At 51.2% G+C, this 10410-nt stretch overlaps 2 protein-coding genes across 2 annotated transcripts in view; one reads left to right on the forward strand and one right to left on the reverse strand.

The window, feature by feature from the left end:
• Positions 1 to 289: 289 nt before the first annotated feature.
• LOC128363196 (probable pancreatic secretory proteinase inhibitor) lies at positions 290 to 3656 on the reverse strand. Its single transcript, XM_053324138.1, has 3 exons — positions 3605 to 3656; positions 3263 to 3294; positions 290 to 406 (listed from the first exon to the last, which is right to left on the reverse strand). Exons 1-3 carry the CDS (start codon positions 3654 to 3656, stop codon positions 290 to 292), a joined length of 201 nt encoding a protein of 66 aa, XP_053180113.1.
• Positions 3657 to 6261: 2605 nt separating this feature from the next.
• Positions 6262 to 10410, forward strand: part of polr2b (RNA polymerase II subunit B) — a 21410-nt gene continuing 17261 nt past the window's right edge. Inside the window, exons 1-5 of the mRNA XM_053324038.1 lie at positions 6262 to 6305; positions 6948 to 7020; positions 7334 to 7484; positions 9689 to 9801; positions 10091 to 10310. Of these exons, the coding sequence (XP_053180013.1) occupies positions 6287 to 6305; positions 6948 to 7020; positions 7334 to 7484; positions 9689 to 9801; positions 10091 to 10310 (576 nt within the window). The 5' untranslated portion in view covers positions 6262 to 6286. The remainder of the gene's footprint in view (positions 6306 to 6947; positions 7021 to 7333; positions 7485 to 9688; positions 9802 to 10090; positions 10311 to 10410) is intronic.

Below are 10410 nucleotides of genomic sequence, written 5' to 3' on the forward strand. Positions count from 1 at the left end.
GGTTATATATATTAAGGTTATATATATTAAGGTTATATATATTTATATTTAAGGTTATATATATTTAAGGTTATATATATTTATATTTAAGGTTATATATATTAAGGTTATATATATTAAGGTTATATATATTTATATTTAAGGTTATTTATATTTAAGGTTATATATATTTATATTTAAGGTTATATATATTAAGGTTATATATATTTAGGGTTATATATATATATATTTATAAATATATATATATATATATATAAATATATATATATATATATATTTATATATTTACTTACAGTCTCTGGACGCAGAGCGAACACTCGTTGGGATAAGTGACGCCGTCGCTGCCGCAGACCGGAGAATAGTTTAAAGGACACGCCTGAGACACGCTCATCCCCACGCAGGAGGGCTGCAACACACAATACACACACATCAACACATTAACCCTAACCCATTAATACACATTAATACACATTAATATACATTAATACATTAATACATGAACACATGAACACATGAACACATGATGACTTATCAGTAATGACTAACCCTAACTCTCCCTGAGCTGCTACCTTATCGTGGTGGAGGGTTTGCGTGTCCCAATGACCCCAGGAGCTCAGTAGTCGGGGGCTTTTATGCCCCTGGTAGGGTCTCCCATGGCAAACAGGCCCGGGGGGAGGCGGGTCATGCCCGAAGAGGGGACATGGGACCCCCCTCCCACAGACTCACCACCAGTGGGGGGGGCCAAAGGGGTCGGGTGCAGTGTGAGCTGGGCGGCAGCCGAAGGCGGGGACCTTGGCGGTCCGATCCTCGGCTGCAGAAGCTAGCTCTAGGGACGTGGAACGTCACCTCTCTGGTGGGGAAGGAGCCTGAGCTGGTGGTCGGCCTCACCTCGACGCACAGCAAGGGCTCTGGAACCAGTCTGGAACCAGTCTGGAACCAGTCTCCTCGAGAGGGGTTGGACTCTCTTCCACTCTGGAGTTGCCACTGGTGAGAGGCGCCGGGCAGGAGGGCAATACTTATTGGCCCCCCGGCTTGGTGCCTGTATGTTGGAGTTTACCCCGGTAGACGAGAGGGTGGCCTCCCTCCGCCTTCGGGTGGGGGGGCGGATCCTGACTGTTGTTTGTGCCTATGGTCCAAACAGCAGCTCAGAGTATCCACCCTTCTTGGACTCCTTGGAGGGGGTGCTGGAGAGTCTCCCTCTGGGGATTCCCTCGTTCTGCTGGGGGACTTCAACGCTCACATTGGCAGCGACAGTGAGACCTGGAGGGGTGTGATTGGGAGGACCGGCCCCCCCGATCTGAACCCGAGCGGTGTTCTGTTATTGGACTTCTGTGCTCATCACAGGTTGTCCATAACGAACACCATGTTCAAGCATAAGGCAGGGGGAGGGGGGGGGGGGGGGGGGGGTCCATATGTGCACTTGGCACCAGGACACCCTAGGCCGCAGTTCCATGATTGACTTTGTAGTCGTGTCGTCGGACTTGCGGCCGCATGTCTTGGACACTCGGGTGAAGAGAGGGGCGGAGCTGTCAGCTGATCACCACCTGGTGGTGAGTTGGCTCCGATGGTGGGGGAGGATGCCGGTCAGACCTGGCAGACCCAAACGCATTGTGAGGGTCTGCTGGGAACGTCTGGCAGAGTCTCCTGTCAGAGAGAGTTTCAACTCACACCTCCGGGAGAGCTTTGACCACGTACCGGGGGAGGCGGGGGACATTGAGTCCGAGTGGGCCATGTTCCGTGCCTCCATTGTTGAGATGATCCCCGAACCCGCTGGTGGACGGCGGTGAGGGATGCCGTCAAGCTGAAGAAGGAGTCCTATAGGACCTTATTGGCCTGTAGGACTCCGGAGGCAGCAGACAGGTACCGGCAGACCAAGCGGAGCGCAGCTAGGGCGGTCGCTGAGGCAAAAACCCGGACATGGGAGGAGTTCGGTGAGGCCATGGAGAACGACTTCCGGACGGCTTCAAAGAGATTCTGGACCACCATCCGGCGTCTCACGACTCTGCAGCATCGCATGGACATCGGGGGCAGTGCCTCTGGATTGGCAGACTGGGGTGGTGGTCCCTCTTTTTAAGAAGGGGGACCGGAGGGTGTGTTCCAACTATAGGGGAATCACACTCCTCAGCCTCCCTGGTAAGGTCTATTCGGGGGTGCTGGAGAGGAGGGTCCGTCGGATAGTCGAACCTCGGATTCAGGAGGAGCAGTGTGGTTTTCGTCCAGGCCGTGGAACAGTGGACCAGCTCTACACCCTCTGCAGGATCTTTGAGGGTGCATGGGGCCCAGCCAGTCCACATGTGTTTTGTGGACTTGGAGAAGGCATTCGACCGTGTCCCCCGGGGAGTCCTGTGGGGGGTTCTCCAGGAGTACGGGGTATCGGACCCCCTGATACGGGCCGTCCGTTCCCTGTATGACCGGTGTCAGAGCTTGGTCCGCATTGCCGGTAATAAGTCGGACTTGTTTCCAGTGAGGATTGGACTCCGCCAGGGCTGCCCTTTGTCACCGATCCTGTTCATAATCTTTATGGACAGGATTTCTAGGCGCAGCCAGGGTGTGGAGGGGGTCCGGTTTGGTGACCTCAGGATTGGGTCACTGCTTTTTGCAGATGATGTGGTCCTGTTGGCTTCATCAGACCAGGACCTCCAACTCTCACTGGATCGGTTCGCAGCCGAGTGTGAAGCGGCCGGGATGAGAATTGGCACCTCCAAATCCGAGTCCATGGTCCTCAACCGGAAAAGGGTGGAGTGCACTCTCCGGGTCGGGGATGAGATCCTGCCCCAAGTGGAGGAGTTCAAGTACCTCGGGGTCTTGTTCACGAGTGAGGGAAGGACTATGTCTCTCGGCTGGCCTGGGAACGCCTCGGGATCCCCCGGGAAGAGCTGTACGAAGTGGCTGGGGAGAGGGAAGTCTGGGCTTCCTGAGGCTGCTGCCCCCGAGACCCGACCAGGATAAGAGGACGGACAGATTATTGATTACTGTTAGAAGATCAGCCTGTGGTGATTCATGTTTCAAGCTTGCTCTTATTAATAAGTCTGTTTGGTAATGATGAGACTTGGTGAAAATGATTGTGGGTAAATATTTGGTGACTTTAGGGAAGTTTTCTGGTGAGACACCAAATCAGTTTCTTTTCTTTTTTAAATCTATAATGATCTCTAATGATTTGATTATTTGTCAATGATGCTGCCACACTGTTAAGATATTGAAGCTTCATTTAAAATCAATATAATGTTTAAAGTCAGCAGTTAAAGTTCTACATGTCTCTTACCCTCCTGTAGAGTCTGGTTTTATCTTCAGCATCTGCAAAAACAAACAATCAGTGATTCAGCTCTTCTGTTCTTCTTCATTTCTCTGGTTTACTGAACGATGAGGAAACGTGTCAGCAGGTAAAGACTCTGTGACGCAATATGGATCATCTGTAGTGACATCCAATCAAAAGCAACCAGCTCAGTAAACAGGAAGTGATGTTATCATCACAGGCTGAACGTCAGGAGACGAAACATGAAGCTGTGATTTATTTTTATTATTTACACGTGAAAGAATCTCTGAAGGTAAACTTACATCACTGATCTGGACTGACCCAGTTTGATGTGGACTGATGTGGTCTTACCTGTGCAGAAGAAGAGGACCACAGAGACCAGCAGCAGAATCCTTCCAAACATCCTGAAGGTTAAACCAAACACAGAAGGTTGCAGCGATGTGATTTCCTGGCTTGTGATTGGCTGCAGGTCCTGTGTGCAGGTGTGCAGGTGTACAGGGGTGCAGGTGTGCAGGTGTGCAGGGGTGCAGGGGTGCAGGTGTGCTGTGGTCCTGCTGCTGCCGGGTGCTGTTGTCATATAGAGGACGAGCTGCTGCACGCTGCTGTTGTGACGGCGGCTCTTTTGTTGAAGTTTTAATCTCAGGATCAACATTCCTGTCTGCTGCTGCCCTCCCGAAACAGCTGAGCCAGCAGAACGTCGCCGTGACAACCAGACACAAAAACAAGTCTGTCCAGAGTCTGACAACATGTTTACACTACAACATGTTTACACGACAACATGCTGCTCTCTACGCTGCTGCATCCTCAGACCTGTAGGACACATCTCTGGCTTTAAGTAGTGATCGTATCTCCCTTGACATCCATGGGTTAGGGTTGGGGTTGGGTTAGGGTTGGGGTTAGGGTTAGGGTGGGGTTGGAGTTTGGTTGGGGTTAGGGTTGGGGTTGGGGTTTGGTTGGGTTAGGGTTAGGGTTTGGTTGGGTTACGGTTGGGTTAGGGTTAGTGTTGCCAATAGAAACACTCTAACAGTCTTTCTGTCCACGCAGCGGTTGATATAGTCCATGACTGTGGTCGTGTATTCCTCCAATGCCATTTTTGGGTCATCAGGTGTTCCAGTCTGTCCTTGAGCTGAGGGACAGCATCCTCACTCCACAAGCTTATGAACTTGATTATGGATCTAGCAGCCTCAATTCTTTGTTGGTACATGGTTCACAGAAAAAGCCAGAGGTGGTCAGACAGGCCTTGGTGGCAGTCTGACTGTGCTTTGTAATTAGTGTAGTGTGTAGTAGTGTATTAGTGAACACCTGGGCCAGTGTCTTACTACCTCTTGTTGCACAGGTCACATTAAGGTGGAATGTAGAGAGCAGAGTCATGAGATTAGCAGATTAGCAAAGTGAGCACATACTAAACAGGATCTGGTGTCTTTAACCATAGAAGTCCACCAGAAGTCTTCTGGCCACTGATTTATACCTGGATGGATCCACTGATACTGACTGTATCAGGAACAAACTGCTGGTTGGGTGGATCTCCTCCAAGATCCTGGCTGAGTGCCGAGAGCCTTCTGCAGCTAGGATTCAATTTCCCAGGTAATAGGGGCCACTACCCAGGAAGTGGGGAGAATAGTCACAGGTGCTGGGATGGTGCAGGAGCAGTAGGCGAACGTGAAGATGCTGCGCTGGGAGTTAAGATGCCTGGCAGACTAGACTAACCCTAACCCTGTGATCCGTCCAGACCACGAGGTTCCCGTGATCCGTCCAGACCGCGAGGTTCCCGCGATCCGTCCAGACCGCGAGGTTCCCGTGATCCGTCCAGACCACGAGGTTCCCGTGATCCGTCCACACCGCGAGGTTCCCGTGATCCGTCCAGACCGCGAGGTTCCCGCGATCCGTCCAGACCGCGAGGTTCCCGTGATCCGTCCAGACCGCGAGGTTCCCGCGATCCGTCCAGACCGCGAGGTTCCCGCGATCCGTCCACACCGCGAGGTTCCCGCGATCCGTCCACACCGCGAGGTTCCCGCGATCCGTCCACACCGCGAGGTTCCCGTGATCCGTCCACACCACGAGGTTCCCGTGATCCGTCCACACCACGAGGTTCCCGTGATCCGTCCAGACCACGAGGTTCCCGTGATCCGTCCAGACCACGAATGGCAGCGTAGATCCTTCCAGCCAACGCCTCCATCGTTCCAGCGTTAACAGCTCTCTGTTCCTCACATCATCATTTCTCTTAGCAGGAGATAACCATCGAGAGAAGGCACAGGTATGGTGTTCCCTCCACCTCCACCAGCCCCCTCCACCTCCACCAACCCCCTCCACCCAAACTCCTCCACCTCCACCAGCCCCCTCCACCTCCACCAACCCCCTCCACCCAAACTCCTCCACCTCCACCAGCCCCCTCCACCTTTACCAACCCCCTCCACCAGCCCCCTCCACCTCCACCAGTCCCCTCCACCAACCCCCTCCACTTCCACCAACCCCCTCCACCTCCACCAACCCCCTCCACCAGCCCCCTCCACCTCCACCAACCCCCTCCACCCAAACTCCTCCACCTCCACCAGCCCCCTCCACCTCCACCAACCCCCTCCACCCAAACTCCTCCACCTCCACCAGCCCCCTCAACCTCCACCAACCCCCTCCACCCAAACTCCTCCACCTCCACCAGCCCCCTCCACCTCCACCAACCCCCTCCACCCAAACTCATCCACCTCCACCAGCCCCCTCCACCCAACTCCCTCCACCTCCACCAACCTCCTCCACTCCCACCCCACCCCACCCCCATTAATTGGATTTTTTTTCTGATGATAACTTTATTTTTAGAAAATATAGTGTTATGTGATATCTGGGCTTTAAATGTGATAAAGATCAGATACGCAGTAAAAATACAGTCTGAGGATTAAAATAAAGCTCTCTGTTTCCTCGCAGTAAACACAAAAGCGTTTACTTTGAAAAGCTCACGCAGCCACAGTAGCTACAGAGGAAGACGAACCCGGAAGTGTAGTTTTTATTTCCGGAGCGCGAGTCAGAGGGAGTTTATTCAAAATGTACGATCAGGACGAAGGTGAGTTAATGCCTGAAACACACACGAGACACACATGAGACACACCTGAGATACACCTGATACCATAAACCTGGCTTCAGCTCTGACTACGAACAGGCTATCAGGCTATCAGGCTATCAGGCTAAAGGTAGCTTCATACGAAACACTCAGCTAGCAGCGGCTAATGCTAACGGCGCGGTGCTTTGTGTCAGCTAGCAGCTAACAGCTAACAGTAACGCAGTCAGACTTTTAAACAGATAATAAACACATAAAATAAAGACACAGACAGCTAGCAGCTAGCTAACCCTAACCCAGACCGGTGTTTACAGACAGCTAGCAGCTAACAGCTAGCTAACCCTAACCCAGACCGGTGTTTACAGACAGCTAGCAGCTAGCTAACCCTAACCCAGACCGGTGTTTACAGACAGCTAGCAGCTAACAGCTAGCTAGCAGCTTTACTGTCAGCCTGATGTTTACATTAAACTCTCAGTTTAAAGAGCTTCATGTTAGCCAACATCATAATACAGCAGCATGATGTTACACACACACACACACACATACACACAGAGAGACACACTCACACATACACACACAGAGTTGTGTATACCAGATGAACGTCCTGTTCTGTGTATTAAGGGTTCATCTCTCTACTTCCTGTTTCAGATAATCAATATGATGAGGATGAGGATGAAATCACTCCTGATCTGTGGCAGGAAGCCTGCTGGATCGTCATCAGGTAATCAATCATCTCTCTGACCTGATCACCTCTGACCTGATCACCTGATCACCTCTGACCTGATCACCTCTGACCTGATCACCTCTGACCTGATCACCTCTGACCTGATCACCTCTGACCTGATCACCTGATCACCTCTGACCTGATCACCTGATCATCTCTGACCTGATCACCTGATCATCTCTGACCTGATCAATACTGATGATAATGTTACTGTCTGTCTGACCGCCTGTTCTTACCGCCTGTTCTGACCGCCTGTTCTGACCGCCTGTTCTGACCGCCTGTTCTGACCGCCTGTTCTTACCGCCTGCAGCTCGTACTTTGATGAGAAGGGTCTGGTGCGGCAGCAGCTCGACTCGTTCGATGAGTTCATCCAGATGTCGGTTCAGAGGATCGTTGAAGACGCTCCGCCCATCGACCTGCAGGCTGAAGCCCAGCACACGTCTGGAGAGGTGGAGGAGCCGGTGAGTACCAGCCAGTAAACCAGTCAGTAACCAGTCAGTAACCAGTCAGTAACTAGTCAGTAAACCAGTCAGTAACCAGTCAGTCAGTAACCAGTAAACCAGTCAGTAAACCAGTCAGTCAGTAAACCAGCCAGTAAACCAGTCAGTAAACCAGCCAGTAAACCAGTCAGTAACCAGTCAGTCAGTAACCAGTAAACCAGTCAGTAACCAGTCAGTCAGTAACCAGTAAACCAGTCAGTAAACCAGTCAGTAAACCAGTCAGTCAGTAAACCAGTCAGTAAACCAGTCAGTAACCAGTCAGTAACCAGTCAGTAACCAGTCAGTAAACCAGTCAGTAACCAGTCAGTAACCAGTCAGTCAGTAAACCAGCCAGTAAACCAGTCAGTAACCAGTCAGTCAGTAAACCAGCCAGTAAACCAGTCAGTAAACCAGCCAGTCAGTCAGTAACCAGCCAGTAACCAGTCAGTAACCAGTCAGTAAACCAGTCAGTCAGTAAACCAGTCAGTAAACCAGTCAGTAAACCAGTCAGTAACCAGTCAGCCAGTCAGTAACCAGTCAGTAACCAGTAAACCAGTCAGTAACCAGTCAGTCAGTAACCAGTCAGTAACCAGTCAGTAAACCAGTCAGTAACCAGTAACCAGTCAGTAACCAGTAACCAGTCAGTAACCAGTCAGTCAGTAACCAGTCAGTAACCAGTCAGTAAACCAGTCAGTCAGTCAACCAGTCAACCAGTCAGTAAACCAGTCAGCCAGTAAACCAGTCAGAAACCAGTCAGTAACCAGTCAGTCAGTCAGTAAACCAGTCAGTAAACCAGTCAGTAAACCAGCCAGCCAGTAAACCAGTCAGAAACCAGTCAGTAACCAGTCAGTCAGTCAGTAAACCAGTCAGTCAGTCAGTAACCAGTCAGTAAACCAGTCAGTAAACCAGTTAGTAACCAGTAACCAGTCAGTAACCAGTTAGTAACCAGTCAGTAAACCAGTCAGTAAACCAGTCAGTAACCAGTAACCAGTCAGTAAACCAGTTAGTAACCAGTCAGTAAACCAGTCAGTAACCAGTAACCAGTCAGTAACCAGTAACCAGTCAGTAAACCAGTTAGTAACCAGTCAGTAAACCAGTCAGTAACCAGTAACCAGTCAGTAACCAGTCAGTAACCAGTAACCAGTCAGTAACCAGTCAGTAACCAGTCAGTAACCAGTAACCAGTCAGTAACCAGTCAGTAACCAGTAACCAGTCAGTAACCAGTAAACCAGTCAGTAACCAGTAAACCAGTCAGTAACCAGTCAGTAACCAGTAAACCAGTCAGTAACCAGTCAGTAACCAGTCAGTAACCAGTCAGTAAACCAGTAAACCAGTCAGTAACCAGTCAGTAACCAGTAACCAGTAACCAGTCAGTAACCAGTCAGTAACCAGTCAGTAACCAGTAACCAGTAACCAGTCAGTAACCAGTAAACCAGTCAGTAACCAGTCAGTAACCAGTAACCAGTCAGTAACCAGTAACCAGTCAGTAACCAGTAACCAGTCAGTAAACCAGTCAGTAACCAGTAACCAGTCAGTAACCAGTAACCAGTCAGTAAACCAGTCAGTAAACCAGTCAGTAACCAGTAACCAGTCAGTAACCAGTAACCAGTCAGTAACCAGTAACCAGTAACCAGTCAGTAACCAGTAACCAGTCAGTAAACCAGTAACCAGTCAGTAACCAGTCAGTAACCAGTCAGTCAGTAACCAGTCAGTCAGTAACCAGTCAGTAACCAGTCAGTAACCAGCCAGTAACCAGTCAGTCAGTAACCAGTCAGTAAACCAGTCAGTAACCAGTCAGTAACCAGCCAGTAACCAGTCAGTAACCAGTCAGTAACCAGTCAGTAAACCAGCCAGTAACCAGCCAGTAACCAGCCAGTAACCAGTCAGTAAACCAGCCAGTAACCAGCCAGTAACCAGTCAGTAACCAGTAACCAGTCAGTAAACCAGCCAGTAACCAGCCAGTAACCAGTAACCAGTCAGTAACCAGTCAGTAACCAGTCAGTAACCAGTAACCAGTCAGTAACCAGTAACCAGTCAGTAACCAGTCAGTAACCAGCCAGTAACCAGCCAGTAACCAGTCACCAGTCAGTAACCAGTCAGTAACCAGTCAGTAACCAGTCAGTAACCAGTCAGTCAGCCAGTAACCAGTCAGTAACCAGTCAGTAAGCTGTGTCTCTGTGTTGCAGCCTCGCTACCTGTTGAAGTTTGAGCAGATTTATCTCTCTAAGCCGACTCACTGGGAGAGAGACGGAGCTCCGTCCCCCATGATGCCCAACGAGGCCCGGCTCAGGAACCTCACGTAAGTCACCCGGTCTGACCCGGTCCCACCTGGTCCCACCTGGTCTCACCTGGTCCCACCTGGTCCCACCTGGTCTGACCCGGTCTGACCCGGTCCCACCTGGTCTGACCCGGTCCCACCTGGTCTGACCCGGTCTGACCCGGTCCTGGTCCCACCCGGTCTGACCCGGTCCCACCCGGTCTGACCCGGCCTGACCTGGTCTGACCCGGTCTCACCTGGTCCCATCTGGTCTGACCCGGTCTGACCTGGTCCATGGTCTAACCCTGCCCCCCCCCCCCCCCCCCCCCAGGTACTCGGCCCCCCTGTACGTGGACATCACTAAGACCATTATAAAGGAGGGGGAGGACCAGCTGCAGACTCAGCACCAGAAGACGTTCATCGGTAAGATCCCGATCATGCTGCGGTCCACGTACTGCCTCCTCAGCGGCCTCACCGACCGAGACCTCTGCGAGCTCAACGAGTGCCCGCTGGACCCGGGGGGGTACTTCATCATCAACGGGTCCGAGAAGGTACGAGTGACATCATCACCTCGCTGACATCATCACGCTGTGATGTCATCACCGCACTGTGACATCACCGCACTGTGACATCACCACGCTGTGACATCAC

The sequence above is a fragment of the Scomber japonicus genome, chromosome 8 (genome assembly GCF_027409825.1).
Source record: "Scomber japonicus isolate fScoJap1 chromosome 8, fScoJap1.pri, whole genome shotgun sequence".
NCBI lineage: Eukaryota > Metazoa > Chordata > Actinopteri > Scombriformes > Scombridae > Scomber > Scomber japonicus.

What these genes read in the sequence shown, in the direction of transcription:
- LOC128363196 (XM_053324138.1), bottom strand. Translation starts at nt 3,656, where the DNA reads ATGTTTGGAAGGATTCTGCTGCTGGTCTCTGTGGTCCTCTTCTTCTGC. An exon ending in GGTCCTCTTCTTCTGCACAG is followed by an intron (nt 3,295 to 3,604) that starts GTAAGACCACAT and finishes TTGTTTTTGCAG; the next exon opens with ATGCTGAAGATAAAACCAGA. An exon ending in AAACCAGACTCTACAGGAGG is followed by an intron (nt 407 to 3,262) that starts GTAAGAGACATG and finishes TGTGTGTTGCAG; the next exon opens with CCCTCCTGCGTGGGGATGAG.